The sequence below is a fragment of the Strigops habroptila genome, chromosome 2 (genome assembly GCF_004027225.2).
Source record: "Strigops habroptila isolate Jane chromosome 2, bStrHab1.2.pri, whole genome shotgun sequence".
Lineage (NCBI taxonomy): Eukaryota > Metazoa > Chordata > Aves > Psittaciformes > Psittacidae > Strigops > Strigops habroptila.
This window is the reverse complement of record NC_044278.2, coordinates 93,818,631-93,834,954: the sequence shown is the minus strand read 5'-3', so window position 1 is coordinate 93,834,954 and position 16,324 is coordinate 93,818,631. Positions and strand designations below refer to the sequence as shown.

Sequence of the window (16,324 nt, the reverse complement as noted above, 5' to 3'; positions counted from 1 at the left end):
CAAGAATTTGCTTTCAGGCATGGCCCAGCTTGACCTTTTTTAATGAGTTAGTTTCACAGGCATGTTTCCAAGGACACACCCTCCCCCCACCTTAGCTCAACAGCTGAAATGATTAAAAAAAATACTGGGGAAAAAAAAAACATAGGAGAAAAAAATGGTTAGTGATCAACTACAGGAGTTGCTCAGGAAAGAAAGAAAAAAGAGAAAAAAAGAAGATAAGAAAACCCCTCATTCAATCAATTTTTTGGTCCCCACTACCCCACTATACAAAAAAGATGTGGACAGGCTGAAGAGGGTCCAGAGAAGCACCACAGAGGTGATCAGAGGCTGGGCAGCCTGTTGTACAAGGAAACGCTGGATTTGTTCAGCCTAAGGAAGGCTTAGGGGAGACCTTATCACCATGTTCCAATATTTAAAGAGTGGCTACAAAGATGATGGCGACATCCTTTTTACAAGGAGTCACATGGAAAAGATGAGGGGTAAGGGGTACAATTTACTCCTGGGGAGATTTTGATTGGACACAAGAAGAAAATTTTTCACAATGAGAACAATCAGCCATTGGAATAATCTCCCCGGGGAAGCAGTGGATTCCCCAACAGTGGACATTTAAGATCTGGCTGGACAGGGTGCTTGGACATCTAGTCTAGGTCATGCTTGCCTAGAAAGGTTGGACCAGATGATCCTTGAAGTCCCTTCCAACCTGGTATTCTATGATCCTATGAATTTTACTTCTTGATGCTTTCCTTTCTGCTGGAGATAATCCTGGATTAAACATGGATTAAACAGTTGCGGAAAGTGCACAGTTTAAATATCATGTTAATTACAGAAAAAATAATGGCAAGACCAATTTTGTCGTGAGGGGGTTGTAAACATAAAAAAGTGCTCCTCCTGGGTAACCTCTGTAATAATTCTGTATGCTCAAAATGGATTTGCACAGCACGTGACAGACAAAAGTTTTGTATTACTTTCATTTTGTCCTTAAATCCTGGGAAACAGCTGAGCCAGTAGCATCAGAACTCTGATTCCAATTAGCAACCAAACAGGTAAAATTTTAAGTTTTACCTTATGACAGAACAAGCACTTGAGAAGTTTTTCTGTCATCAGTGCAGGAATTGTCTAAAATAATTTAGCAATATCTTTCTACCCTTTTCAACAATAGATTTATTGCCACAGTAATTAGAAGGCGTGTAAGACCTTAGCTGTCAGTTTGAGGTTCCTAGGCTATTTATTAGTCACTTCAGCTTCTCCTGCGGGCACTGAAATGGGAGAGGCACCTTTGAAGGGCAAATAATCCCAATTATCTCAGACACTTATCTTCAAATTACACCATCCAGGTTCCTTCCACCTCCTGAACACAGGTGGGATTTACAGAATTTGTGAATGCCACACACCTGGCTTGAAGCAAGATGAACTCCACTCTCAACACAATTTATGGAGCCCAGCTAGAAACAGCCAGAAAGATCTTTGCAGGCCTTGCAAGCCAAAAGCAAGAAACTACCCAGTAATCAAAAGGAATATGAGAAACAACTGATGAAGAGCTGAAAAAGGTGCTGCTGCGAGAAATAACACTGTACCATTCTGAACAATTTAAAAATAAAGGGAGAAATTCTTTATGGCTCTCAGACAAAAATTTAAAGAGTTTGCAACACTCAAATGACTGACATCTAAAGAGCCACATTTCTTGGAATTTGCTTCCAGTTCACTGTAATTTACAGGCACACAGGTCACATATTTGAAAAGTCAAGGACTATATTCCGAATTATTGTAAACAGCTAAAATTACTGACTCGTTTCAGTAAGTGGAAATGCATTCAAAGGAAGAAGCTGCCTTCCCAGGTAAAGGCACACACAAAGACACTCCTAGATGCTCAAAGCATTCACTTAGGAGGCGTGCCTGACACACCAAACCACTCTTAGCACATCTTAGCACAGCTAACAAACAGAGGAATCCATAAGTATACATCTTGATGATACGGCTACTTTGCAGTAGAGAATACCACGGCTCAGTTTTATATAAAGTACAATAGATGCTGTCAGCTATACAAGTAGTTGCTTCACAGAATGGACTGCACTGAAAGCACAAAGAAATGCCACACAAAGAACAAGATTAAGTTCTTCTCATTCAAAAAAAAAGTTAAGAACCCTAAGACAAAGTTTACTTCTCAAAATCTCTCATGAACTTCTCTAGGAAAATAACCCTTTAAGATACATGCAAGTTTCTCACCGATGGTTCAAGTTAATATTTGCTCTCCAGGAGCTTTATGCATTAATTTGACAACATGAGATCTATTTCATACCAGATTTAACTAAGCTGCAGGACTCAGGATCTTCTAGCCGGACATCTGAAAATGAAGCTTCAGATGGCAGCTTCTTCTGTTCCTCTTTTAAACTCTGTGCAATTTGCTGCAGAGGAAGATATACCACAACATTGTAATTTTTTTTTGTCCTTAATTTAAGCAGCATTACGCTGCTTTCATTATAATAGAGAAAATCACACTAAATTGCAAAAGGAGTCAGCTACACTCAGCTCCCCAGTGTTTCAAAGGCTTTAAAAGAAACAGACAGATGTTTCCAAAACAGTAGCAGAAACATTTCAGTATCAATTTAAGATTCACAAATATTACACAGATCTGAGTAAAGCACTGTTCTTCTCATTTTGCCCGGTTTTACTGATCTCTAAATAATAACCTGTGAAGCCACCTAGAAAGAGAAACTCAAATAGGGGAACCCAATTCAACATTCACCTGAATTTCATACAGATAATTTCTGTGATGGCTTTATTCCTATAAATGATACCTGCAAATGGCCCCAAAGTACTCTCTAGTTTATTCCCTGCAGGAGTTCAACAAAAAGCGTTCCCCTAACATTACTCCACACTTCCACACTTCAACATTTTTCATTACTTGGTCTGCTTCAAAGCAGTGAGAGACAGCAAGAATGGGGAAATAACTGCATTAATATTTGAGCAGAACAGCACAAGAAATATTTCTGCCCTGTGCTTTTAACATTTTAATAATTCATTTACCCTCTGAATAGCAAGGTTTTAAGATTTAAAAGCAATCAAGTAGCAAAATGAATGTCAAACCAGGCAAAAACTGGAGTTTTTTGAGAACATATGAAGAGCAGCATAATTTCTCAATTTAGAATGAACTGTAAAACTCCCTTTCTTCTTCCTCCTAACTGAACAGCCAGAGGAACCTAGTTAGAAAATACGGCCTTGTATAGACTAAGTACCTGCTTTGCTTGCCCATAGAAGTTATAGCTAATATTAAAATGTTCTCAAAATCATTTTTTTTATCCAGTTCTATTCACACCATTTTAGAAAAGAAATAAACAAACAAACCTGCACTCCTAATAGTTATTACTGGTCAAACTTCTGATCACTAGTTGTTCTCAACATACAGATCCCGTTTAGCTACATTTTGTGTGGTGTGCTTCTCAATTATTATTTCTGCTTTTTCTTCAAAAGCTTATTAGCCCTTAAACTTTCAATATAAAGAGCAAGTATCCTACAAACTCACTAGCTTCAGGATTTGTAAATGCTTTCCTAAAAAACCTATGAATGTCCCCACCAAAGCATAAACTGTAACACAATAAAAGCTTTAGACATGTATTAAGATTATAGCAACATGAGTTCAGTACTAAGAAGTTTCTTTCAGTGTTTGTCTGTTTACAGGCAAGAATGGAACACAATAAAGTACAGTTACACAATGTTGATTTCTTCAAGCCCACAGCAAAATATACATACATGTATTATATATAGCTATGAAGCTTCTGTGTTTTATATAAGTAATGCTCTGATTCTGAAGTCAAACAACAGCTTCTCTACCAACTGGTCAGCTGCAGTAAGTCCTACAACTTTCTAAGCACCATCAACTATTCTGGCAGACAGATGGAAAGCAGAATAGAGCAATAAAATCTGGATCTTGCCAGTCCATGCTGGAATTGCCATTCTCGGTCATCTTAATCCTTTGACAGCTTGGACTTCTCATTATAAAGTGAATGATAACTGTTATTTTGGGAGGAGTCTTTATTATGCTTAATCCCTTCCATGTAATAATACTTTTCAGTTGCATATCAAATGTGTTTGCTCTAGTCAAAAACTAATTTAAAGTCTTTCATTGGTCACTTTTTTATTTCTATCAGTAGTTTCATTTTGAAATCTGTCATCAATGAAGTATTAACCTTTTAAAGTAGAATTAGTAAATAGAATTAGTTTGATTCCTTTCAACAGGAACATTGACTCAAAGGGCTTGGAATGACTACAAAAATAGCTAATACTGATAAGAACCTGAAAAAGGCTACTGGAAACCATTGCTGCCATGTTAAATTATCGAAAGGTACAAGCAAGTCTCCCCTTATACTGTCTGAGCATAGCGTACACACATGTACCAAACAGCAGTTGACCAATAATTCTGAAAACAAACTTGCAGCTAACTGTACCTGTCTAAAGCTTCAACTCTGTCAACAAGCTGTCTTCACCTCCAGCTCAACTAGAAAATACACTGGGTAATACCTACTACTTCTGAAATTAAACAAAAATTTACTGTTATGAGAGAAAATGTAGAAGATTCAGGTTTATATAAAAGTGTTAACTATGAGAACTATTGCCAGTTTTACCAAGTTTGACATAAAGTGTTCTCTGACATCTAGTTTAGAATCATAATTTAATCAGTCAGTGACAGTTTGATAGTGTCAGTAATACATAATACAACTAAGAACAGGAAAACTGCATCTGCAAAGCACTACACTGCACAATTGTATATACTGCATATAAAAAAACCTGATGCTATACCTCCATCATTTCCAACTTGTCAGGATATGCAAGATCGCCCGGAGCAGGCTTGTAGCCTGTGATATCAGTCTGAATGTAAATATGAGTCCTATAGACAAGGCGCTCTTGTACGTCTTCTAACATCTGCTTGACACCAGCTGCAAATGCACCCAGTTGTTCAGCTGACAAAGGCAAAAAAAAAAAAGGCACAAATTTGTTAATTTAATTACAAAACAAGCTTATAGACACAGAAGTTTGAAGCATCACATATAGAACAGTCACAAAACTGCCTTGCTGCAGGTGAAGTCAGCCTATTTTTGCAACAGCATCATGCAGACAGATCTGTGACAAACTGCTACAATTACTGAACTCCATACAACAGTTGCTTCAGCTCCCCAAATTTTCATTAGATTGTGAAAATGCAATCTCACACTGATGACATCAGATGCCAGGTTAGAAATAAGCATTCTAATTATTTCAGACCTGGGTATGTCAAGTGGCATTTCAACCTGGTCACCAAAGCAACGTGCTTTGGTTCTATCATAGCCAAAGCCTGCAGTGTGACTGCTAGGAGCTGACAAGCTAACTCATCTGCCTACCAGAACAGATGATCCAAAGCAGGTCATGTCCAACTTAAGAACTATTGTATCAACCTAAGCTTAAGCAGTAGAAATTCACTTAAGATTAGCCAAAAGATTATGTCACCAATTTTTATCTTATTCGAAAAGAGTGTTACAATTCGACTTCCAGGAAAATGAGCAATTCTTCATGACATTGGCACAGCATCAGAGAGAAAGAGTTATGCTGTGTTATATACCAGCAACCAAGAATGATTTCTATTTGTCGCTTGATGCAAGGTTAAGACTGTGAAATGATTCTGGTCACACTAAGGAAATGAGATGTCAGATTTTTTTCTGATGGTCAGCTCACTTCTACAAGACTGTGAGCTCTGAACACTTCCAAAACTCCAAAATCTCTACCAGCTAAGTAACTCCTCTGTTGAAGTTACAATTTCTAGACTGGGAAACACTAAGTCAAGAAGAATAAAAAAAAAATCAAGTTTGCATTCCTTTGTTTTATCGTCATGCATGCAGAAAGCTCCACACGGATGATGCATTAGTAGGGCCAAGCAAAGCAATTCATTTGAGAAGTTCATTTAAATCAATCCTGGTGCACATATATGCACTGGATGGTTGCTTGCTTGCATTTGTACAATCGAGAGAAAATAGGGCTCTATAACATCAGTAATACAGACCTTTCATTATAAATGAAAAAACATAATTTATTTAAAATAACCTTATCTCATCTCTGACATGTGTAAGACTCGTTGAAAAAAAACCAACTCGGGGTGGTTTTTTTTTGCCTATGGAATTTAAGAATTTTATCAGTTAAGATGAAAGTTAAAGACAATCAGGTTCCATCTATCAGTTACCATTGTTCTGTACATGATCTTCAAGCATCTCATTCTTGAGAATCCCACAGAGTTCAGAAAGCGTCTCTAAGTGAATGACATGGATGATCATCGGCCTCAGGACATCATACAATGAAAGACACAACTTCTCCAAGAGTTCACTATGAAGAAAAAAATAAAGCAAAGCGAAACACTTTCAGGATCCTGCAATACCAAAATAAAATTTTATCACAAACATGGATTATTCTATAACAAAGATTTTTAAAGGAGAGTCAGAAAACAATGCAATACGGTATCACAGAAGGCTTTAGAAAGGACTGTTTAAAACATGAATCCCTGATATCCTACAAAGTCTTTTAAGAGATGTAGGATACCAACTGCTTAGAGCAATGGTACAGTTTTTAATACATTTTGAAATAAAACAATCAACCAACCAACCAAGACAAAACAAAAAACAACTCAACCTGTTGCAAAGGGAAGATACTGCCAACTGGTTTACCTGGCTTCTGTGTAAAGATATGTCCTGCTGAGCTCTGAGCCATACCCCGGATTTCCCCTTCAGAAAAGGTTCATCTGATTACAAGTATCCAATAGTTTATTAGAACCAGAAGAGGGACACAAGGGGAAAACCCTGGTAACCTTTTCTGTAACAACTTCCAACATTGCAGGGCACACTTTCTCATGCAACTGAAGTTATGATATCAATGCAAAATGAAACACCAGGAATCCCACTTGGATTTATTTTTTTTCTTTCCTGTTCAAAGTGATGCATATTTTGGTTAAGACACCAGTAACATTCATTCCAAGCATTTTTGCTATTCTCAATGCTCCTGTTGCTAATCACCAATTAGATAATGCTGTTGCCAGTAGCTGAAAATTCAAGTAATTCCCCAGTTAGACTTGGAAATATAAACACTAAGAACATGTAAGTATTTACAGTGCGGTAGAGTTGACAAGTTTACTGCACTGTAATTTTTTTTTCCTAATTCACAAAGAACGTCTGACAACAGGACAAGGACATTTCAGTTCCTTTCAGACTGTGGACAAAAAATGCTCATGAGAGAATGTCCACAGAAGAAACATTCTGAAGGTCTCTCTTGTATTCTATAGCTATACAAACAACTTGATGAAACAGTAACTCTCCGTGTTAAAAGCAGAAACAAAGGAGAAAGCTTCAACAGCCTTATTGTTAAATACCACACTCAACCTCAGATCTCTACTCTTGGCTAGATTTTTGTAAACTCCTTTGTCTGTACATAGATACCTAGCTATTATGTCTTCAGATCACCACAGCACTTCAGAAAAAAAAGGTTATTTATTATGTAGCTAAGAAAAACCTAAAAACGTAGATACTATTTGAAACATTTTCCTCAAAATATTTTACTTAGATTTAGGCAAAAAAGAGAAGCAAGTTCTTACAAAGGAGGTAAAACTACTTTCCATCAAGATCCAAAAATAATCAGAAGCCTATTCTCATTCTTGGTGTGAAGTGCAATAGGGATGAAATTTCTGTCTGAACAGCATTTTTAACTGTTAACAATTAGAGATGTTTACTTCAGGATTTGGACTGAGATAGCTAAATTGGTTCTTAAGCCAATTTAGTTAAGTCACCTCAAATCCTGAGCATGTCCCACACAAGACCTCAATTTCTCGGAAAACAGAAAGACTGCTACTACTCTGCCACTACTCTGCCACTGTGGCTTATTTCTAGTATGTGTTTACAGCTTTCCTTTAGCTTTAGAGGACAGGGAAGGTAATGGGCAGTATTTTTCCAGGTTACACTTAGTCAAGTCAAGCTGCACTTGATTTTAAGACAATATAACACTCAAAACTAGTGTTTTAGTTACATTAATAGGAATATACTTTATTTATGAACATAAATAGTTAGAAAGGGAACATAACCTGCATTTAATTTCAAAATTAAATATAATTATAAAAACATACCAGCCAATTGGAGAAGGGGCATAACCTACTCAATTGCTCTAATATTACAGGTCTGTTGCAAAAAACTTAAAATACTTTTATAATGCTATCACCATGTGAAGACAACAACCTGTCCCTCTTCGAGACCCAGGCAGACCATATACAGGTACTGTTCTTGTCAAGTGCCCACTACCCTGCCTTCTGTTCAGCCCACACACAGACACATGCAAATATTCCTTGACAGTAAGAGCAGCTCACTAACTCTAAATCCTTGGTGAAAAATGACTGGAGTTCATCAGCTTAATTTTACACCAAAGTAAATGAAAACCATTTCTGCTACTGGTTGTGCAAACCACTGGCATAGAGGCAGTACAAAACCAGTTAAGAGCTGTAGTACTGTAAACTTGTACAGTTTACAGTTGCTATTTCCAAAGCAACCGTATGTCTTTATCCCTTTCAGACCATCTACAGAGCATTTACATAGATTATTTATGGGGAAAGTAAACTATCAGCTTTGCTTGAGGAAAAAAATAAAAAAAACCAAAAGAACACTGAATTCTGACACATAAAGTGATTAAGTTTGGGGTTTTTTTCTTGCTAGTTCTTATCAAACCACTTCAATACAACCCTATTTGCCATATAACATCGTCTGCTATATCACAGCACAGTAAATACAACATGCAGTAAAACAAAACCAGCATGTACCACCTACTCCAGTTTTGGTGTTGGTTTTGTGAAGAACTCATTGTAAAGCTGGTGTTCATCCTGGCATACATGGACCATAAAGGCACAACCGCTCCGTACCTGTATTTACGGAAATACAAATACTTGATCATTAAGCTGTTTTCCTGGCATCAGTAGCACAGGAGGTATCACAGATATTATTGTGTGTTTTATCATTATATTATATATTGTATTATTAATACTACTACTACAGCTATGGTTAAATGGAAGCATTGCAAATTTAAAAATTGAGATAGACTATAAAACTAAGGACTGAAAAAATGTAACTAATAGAATAAAAGCTTATTGTGCAACTTCTGTGCCTTTTTCTTTCTGATGAAATTTAAGTAACCACATTTTATGCTCCTGCAAATCCTCCTTTGTGAGGCTGGTAGCAGAGCAGAGTTTTTACAGAATAATCTTTCATAAAACATGCATTACTTGAAAATATTAGTAAAATTTTAATGATCCAAAACCACAAACAAAAGTGACAATTCTGCATGTAAACAACTATTAAATAAGTACATTTTACTTGGGGAGGTGAGGATTAAAACATAACAAAAACCCCACAACACATGACTACTTTACGTACCAGAGCACAATGATCTCTGTTGTTCTGACTGGTTAATTCTGTAACAGTGCTAGCGATACTTGGACCAAGCAAAAGCTCCCTCTGGTCGAGGTAACATTGATGGATTTCATTAAGAACTTGTTGATACCTAGAACAGAAATTAAAACAGTAACTGCATCCTGAAGCTCATTTTCTATTAAACATAAAATTCATACTAATACCCTATTTTAGGGTAATAATTTCAATTTTTAAAACTTTCTTTTAAACAAATAATGCATTAAACAGTACTTAAACAAAAGTAAAGATTTTCAAAACTTAGAACTGTTGAAAATAATTTGTGTAGACATACTCACTCTGCCATTTTTTCAGATCTTTGCTCTACTTGTTCAATAAGTGTCTACTCAATAAAAAGAAAAAAGTATTATCAATTTTTTCTAGTAATTGGAAAACAGTTTTTGGTATTTTTCCTATGGACACAATATACAATCTTTGGACATTCACACTTGCATAACATGCAATCCTTGCATTCACACTACTAAACAATTCAAACCCCATTTTCATAGCTTCCTGTTTACAATTAGTTACCAGCCTACTTACTCTGACTTTGGGAGCAGCTGCTCTGAACTTTACGTAAAACAGTGTGAAGGCATTGTCAGAACTTGGCACAGCTGAAGGATCCTGAAAGAAGAGATGATTAACTGGTTAAAAAGGAAAATTCTGCATTTGGCTTCTAATAGTTAATGGCTGAGATAATAGGCTCTAAAACAGGTTATTGGTTCTTTATACTCATACTGCCAGAAGAACAGCTCTTTGCCACTTCCTACCTAGAAAAGCCCATGGCAGGGGGGTTGGAACTAGACGATCTTAAGGTCCTTTCCAACCCTAAGCATTCTATGATCCTATGATTCTTCATTAGAGTCAACAATTTTCTTTGGATCTGCCACAGATTGTGGCTCCTTAATCTGTAGTACTAAAATGGAACAAAATTTCCCTTTTGCATGCCAGTCCCAGGGTGGAGAAGCTAAGTTTCAGCTCACATTTGAGCTTCAACTGAAATGTCAAGTTTTGAGCCAGTTCCCCCTGGGGTTCCCCAGCTTAGCCAGGCAGACCCCTTGGACTTAGACAAAGCACTAAGGAAGCACAGCAGAGACCCAATTTAGCCACCAGGCTTTTTTCCCTTTATCCCCACTGATGAGAGAGAGAAAAGCAGATGGCCTTCCCTTGAAACAAGGTGGGGACAGGAAAACTCTTCCACCTTCCCCACCTATTGTCATCCCTTTGAGCAATCTGATCATCTTTCTACAAACACAGACCAAAATCCCTAAACACTCATATGTCAGAACTAACAAAGAACATCTAGCTCTTATCAGTCCCTTTTCAGTCCTGACAAGACCTCTTGTGTTGCAACAAGAAATCTCAATGCTTGATCACCGCTAAAGACCACTGGTCCACTACTGCATTTCTAGCAGAAAGCAGACATTAGATGTTTCAGAGATATGTGCAAAACATCCGCAAAACCCCCATGCAGATGGGAAGGAAGAGGCCATCTGAATCCTAAAAGAGGTCTCCTTCCTGACTTAAAACTGCTAAGCAGCAGTTCAAATCCAGAAATAAGGTTTCACTTCTTTCTGTAGACATGCTCGTTAAGAGAAATGTTCAATTCTGCTTGAATTCAGCTTAGTCATGGCAATCTGTTGGCATCTAATCTTTCTATGTTGTTTTCTTTAAAACTAGTTTTGTACCAAACAAAGATCTTCACTCCTGGAGTATCCTTAGCAAGTTTCCAGTAAGATTGTCTAAAGTCCCCCTCTTTTATGTCTGTCAGTTCTCAATTCTAGCATCTTTCAATTTCACTGGTTATCCCTCACAACAAGTTTGCCTGTAATAGGACTGAGCACAAGGCATACAAAAATTAATTGGAGAAATAAAGTGTGTAGAAAGAGACATTTCCCTCTCCTTTCTCCTCTGCCAAAATACTGCAGCATGAAATTACTAACATTTTAATGAAATAAAAAAACCTCCCTACTCATCTTTATGCCTAAATCCCACTGGAGTGAGTGGGAGTAAAGCACCTAACTCTTCCCTGTGACTCTCTAACTTCACTGTCAACACTTTAAAACTAACCAAAAGATACTGCCAAAACTGGTAGGAACCTGTCACGGTTATTCTCCTCAGCTACACAAACTTATCAAAAAAGAAATATTCAGATGACCAAGAACACCCAAAAATACTTACTGGAATATAATACCGACTCATGTCCTAACTCAGAGTTGTGCTTTGTTTTCATCCTATGACACCCAGCTCTTGTATACTTTAAGTACTTCTTGCAACCTCTCCCTCTGTCTCTAACTATCCCACTCCAAAACAGACCCCACAGTACCCATCTTCCTCTTGTGCAGCCTCCCCATTTGGCAACACACAGCAGCATGCACTAGAGCAGATTCAGAGCTACTGTGCACAAACTGCTACAGGAAAGCATGCTCTCTGGCCAGCTGGTTGCTGCCTCCCTAACAGTCATTTATCCACCCCTGGCCTTCACTGAGGTTACTGTCTACCTTCTTCAATTCACCTACTTCTCCGTCTTCAATTTCCAGGACTTTTTAACTATTACTATTTTTAAATCTTTTGAATCACTACTTCTCTGACAGATTCAGCTGAAACTTGGCCAATCTACACAAACACAGTGGTACAGGACTGACCTGTTTTCAAACAAAACTGATGGTACCTCCCAGCCTCAAGGAAATAAAAAGAGAAGAAAACTGTATAGTGTTGCAATAGACATTTCAGGACAGCTCGAGTTACCACTTACTGATTCATCTTACCCTTTTCATTAACTGGCTTGTGAGGTTCTGTAGTGTATTCACAGTGTATGTCTTGATAAGGTGCATAGCTTTAGAAAGGCATTGTTTAAACTTTATCAAATATACAGGATAATCTTTAAAATTCGGCTGAAAGAAATAAAAAATCCACTTTAATTACAAACACTAAGAGTAAAAAAATTATCAAAATTTAAAATACTCTTTTTACTAGCTAGACATGTAGTAGTTTATAAAAATTAAGCAGAATGTTAAATATATTCAGGAAATAAGTTTATCTTTGCTTTCTTACTTTATTTAGCAGACAGGACATTTTGGGGAGTGGGGGGAGGGAACACCACAAAAATAGTATGAATACATAGTTTTGGAACTATTAAAATGTAACCAAAACCAATACAGAATTACTTACATGTGATGAAATATATGCAATACAATCATCAAGTTTAGCCAGCATGGGAATGAATCCTTCACTGTTCACGGACAGCGTAGGGGAATTCAATTTCTTTGAAAAACAAGACAAAGCATCATTGTAAGGAACGCAAGTAACTCAGTGCTGGAGACAAACTTCAAAAAATGAGTACACCTTCATTTTCTAAGACTGTTAACAGTGGAATAATACTTACTGTGTTGATGTTTTCCAGCTCATTAAAATAAGAAAGTTTCTGCTGGATGTTTTCAGCCAGGTCAACTAGTTCTGACTATTAAAAAACAATAAATAAAAGAAAATCAGCAACCTAGCAAGTAGTTTAAATATATATTTTATACGTATATAAATATATATATTATTCAGCCTCTCTTTTGGCTCTCAGCACCCACCAGTGTTACCTACCTCCAGGAAACCTGAAACTAAATAAGTGCAATAAAAGATGCAGAATACAGCAGTGTTCTCTTGCTCTCTCTTACCAGAGAAAGACACATTACTCTCAAAAGTGTATTTAAAAACACACATATTTTACAAGTTCCTCAGCATTCCACAGATAATACTGCATAAAACCAGCAGTGCTGTCGTCAGTATTACAGAGAACTGCAGAAATCCTGTATTTCAGGATTGGAGTCTTAAGAAGTTCTCTCTTATCCAGTCATGCTAAAAAGACATGTTTATTATATCACTGTTATAGCAGTTCATGAAGAAAAAGGAAGTGTCTGGGAAAGAAGCTTGTAATTTAAATCTTTCTTCCAACAACGATCTCAAAATACTTCTTTAATTTATATGAATTATTAATCTCAAAGTTTGCACTTGCCAGGCATCAGTTACAAAAGCTCCTCTCAGCTGGCTATCCTTCTTGATTACAGTGTGCATCAACACACAGTCAACATTTTACTGCACAGAGCCTGACAGCCTAGCTGCAGGTGAAACACACCAAAAATGAGGTCCGAAGCAAACAGAGGGATTGTCATCACAGCTCACAATTTTTCCCAGCCTGAGAACAAGCAAATTTCACTTATGGTATCTTAGAAGTTTCCAGTGATCCTCTCATCAAAGATTACCTGCTCTTTCAAAAGCTGTTCACAGGCCTCATGCAGCGTTCCTGTCTTTGTGGATACAAAAAGATACTGTTTTTGCAGTGACTCCAAGTGCTGAAGAGCACTATTCACATCGTTCAAGATAGCATCACACTGCTCCTGAAAGCCAGACAAGTAATCCCTCATCTGTCTGGAAAAAGAGAATCAACAGATAACAGTAGTAAAATTCCACTTTCTGTATTTGCAAATCCAGCTGCCTATAGGGAACTGCAACTACCTTTCTCTCTCTAGGAATAAAAGACCACTTGCATAAAGCAAGAGTGCACAATAAGCAGATGCTTCATGATCTGCAGAAATAACAGAGTTATAGGGTTTGGAACAGCCACCACAGTAACTCCATTTCCCCACCATTCCGTATAGCAAGCCTACCCAGAAAGCAGCAGCATGCATCACACCTAGTCTAGAGCATATGAAGACTGTCTAAATGGACAGCACAAACATAGTGACTACTGCTGACTACTGCCATCAGCCAAATTCTGCCTGCCTTGCTTCCAACAGTGATGCTAATTTGGTTCTCCTCTTCTATACAATTTTCAGTTTTCATTTAGAAATCACTTACATTTTCCTAAAGTAGCTGAAATTAGCCAGAGGATTCAAAACTTACTGGGAGGATTGAAAGAGGCTTAAATGAAATAGATCCAGTATCTAATGTCACCAAGTTTGTCTAAGGCTCAATGCAAATATAAACTCTAGATGACCACCAAAAACATGCCAACCATTCTGCTTGACCAAAACATTATTCAAATGAATTACTCTTGGGTGTCGGCTAAAACTTCTGAGCTCTACTTTACCACATACAAAGCAGCAAGTAAAAATCACAATTCTCTGTAGTCATTTGCAACCCTTTAGTGTACCTCAGGAAAAGTTACTAATTTTCCTCCTGCTCCTCTGGCCTCCTGCAAACAATTACATATTGGCCATCCTACAAACCATTCCGCATTCATGGCACACTTAGGTACCTTTGTGCGCTATTATGAACATGTCAGCTGACAAAATTCAAGGGTGCTACCCTTTTCAGGTTGTTAATGATACGATCATGGGCTTAGTTTATGCCTAAACCTCTGCTTTTAAGAAACATCATGTCCTCAAACGTCAGAGCAAGAGTGGAAGAGACAGACCAAGCAAAAGCAGAGAAGAACAGAAGAGGGGAATAAAGCAGCATCTCTTTGTGGCCAAGGACAAGTTTGTAAAGTCTCAAAGCACAAGCCAGTTTCCCTAAAAGCCATCAGCAGCTCTGGTTAAGCCATTCAGCTGTACTTCAGACTCTCAAGGAGTAACTGTGGAAGTCAGTGGGAAGGGGTTCTTCTGAGCCTGATAGAAAAGTCAGTTTGACGAAAATAGCTGAGAATGCCAAGTCTCAAAACTGGAGCTCAGCGCAGTGTCAAGGCATGCAGGGAATGCAGATATAGAATCACAGCCATAGTCACTGGGGAACCAAACAGCGAGAGCAGAAATGACTACCAGCCACACCTGCTTACAAAGTCTTGCCCTCAGAGGATGCCATTTCAATAGCACCAGCAGCAGCTGAAAAGGCGTATGAAAGCTCCTAGATTGCTTTTGTCTACAGCCCTGTCTATAAGCCAAACTAATTTAAATCTGTTTTATTATACTGGGCAGTTCACAAGGAAATCTGCACCCCTTTTAACTTCTCTGCCATAAGGGCAATAGCCTTCAGGTTGGGCGTGGGGCATACTGCCTTGAAAAGCTTCAGCTGTTCCAACACATTCCCCCATTCCCTGCCAGCTGAACCCAAATGTGCGCTAACATTATATAAACAAGATTAAGCCCTTTGAGGTTTGAACTGCTTACAGTGAAAGGAACTGAGGAAGAACACGTACCTGTACTTGGCACCTTCATCTTGATCCATCTGTGTCTGTACCTGAGCAAACCACGAGAAGAACTAGAAGAGATTTTACGGTGTGAAAAATACAGACATCACATGAAATCAATTAAAAATAAAATCAGATCTATAAAATGAAGATGAGCTTCTGTTAAAAAGAGCTGTTTCAGAACTTAATTATTAATCAAGGAAACAAACCATAACTCTTTGTTGTAGGTTACTTCCAACTGAAACATTATATTCTATTCCTTTGCTAAATTAAAATGGGAAAGACTGGATTTAATCTGGTTTTATTTGCACAAGAACAAGGCTGTCACATTAGAACAGGAGGGAGGGGGCACAACATTCTTTTATATTATGAGCAACACCACCTTACTGAAGGGGTGCCTTACTCTCACAAAAGACTCTACTCAAAACGGGAAAAGTATCTACCACTTAAGAACTAAGACTTTTTTCCCCAAAGTCTCTTCATGCAACTTGAAAACATCCCCAAATATTTAACAAACCCACTAAAAGTTAGGCAAGAGACACAGAAACTCACACATTCTCTGAAGAAGATCACTACACCTTGGAGGTTCTTCAGCATCACTTACCTGCTGTGCTGTTTCAATTCTTTCATCCTCCATCCCCAGTATGGCAAACCCTTTCAGAAGGACATCCTCTGTGGATTCTGGCACTGCAGCTGCCAGCGTAACAGCTAGTGACTGGGACGTCAGGCTGCACAAATCTTCAATTGGAAGCTG

General features: G+C 37.8%; 1 protein-coding gene and 1 long non-coding RNA gene across 2 annotated transcripts in view; both read right to left on the bottom strand.

The window, feature by feature from the left end:
• COG3 (component of oligomeric golgi complex 3) overlaps positions 1 to 16,324 on the bottom strand; it is a 33,033-nt gene that overhangs the window by 14,000 nt on the left and 2,709 nt on the right. Inside the window, exons 2-14 of the mRNA XM_030477622.1 lie at positions 16,175 to 16,321; positions 15,580 to 15,641; positions 13,706 to 13,871; positions 12,841 to 12,915; positions 12,627 to 12,719; positions 12,224 to 12,349; positions 9,999 to 10,079; positions 9,755 to 9,798; positions 9,423 to 9,549; positions 8,820 to 8,911; positions 6,206 to 6,345; positions 4,795 to 4,955; positions 2,297 to 2,402 (exon numbers count right to left, since the gene is read on the bottom strand). Of these exons, the coding sequence (XP_030333482.1) occupies positions 2,297 to 2,402; positions 4,795 to 4,955; positions 6,206 to 6,345; positions 8,820 to 8,911; positions 9,423 to 9,549; positions 9,755 to 9,798; positions 9,999 to 10,079; positions 12,224 to 12,349; positions 12,627 to 12,719; positions 12,841 to 12,915; positions 13,706 to 13,871; positions 15,580 to 15,641; positions 16,175 to 16,321 (1,420 nt within the window). The remainder of the gene's footprint in view (positions 1 to 2,296; positions 2,403 to 4,794; positions 4,956 to 6,205; positions 6,346 to 8,819; positions 8,912 to 9,422; positions 9,550 to 9,754; positions 9,799 to 9,998; positions 10,080 to 12,223; positions 12,350 to 12,626; positions 12,720 to 12,840; positions 12,916 to 13,705; positions 13,872 to 15,579; positions 15,642 to 16,174; positions 16,322 to 16,324) is intronic.
• On the bottom strand, positions 14,000 to 15,573 carry LOC115604492. Its single transcript, XR_003990278.1, has 2 exons — positions 15,257 to 15,573; positions 14,000 to 15,214 (listed from the first exon to the last, which is right to left on the bottom strand). It is a non-coding gene; the product is annotated as an uncharacterized LOC115604492 (long non-coding RNA).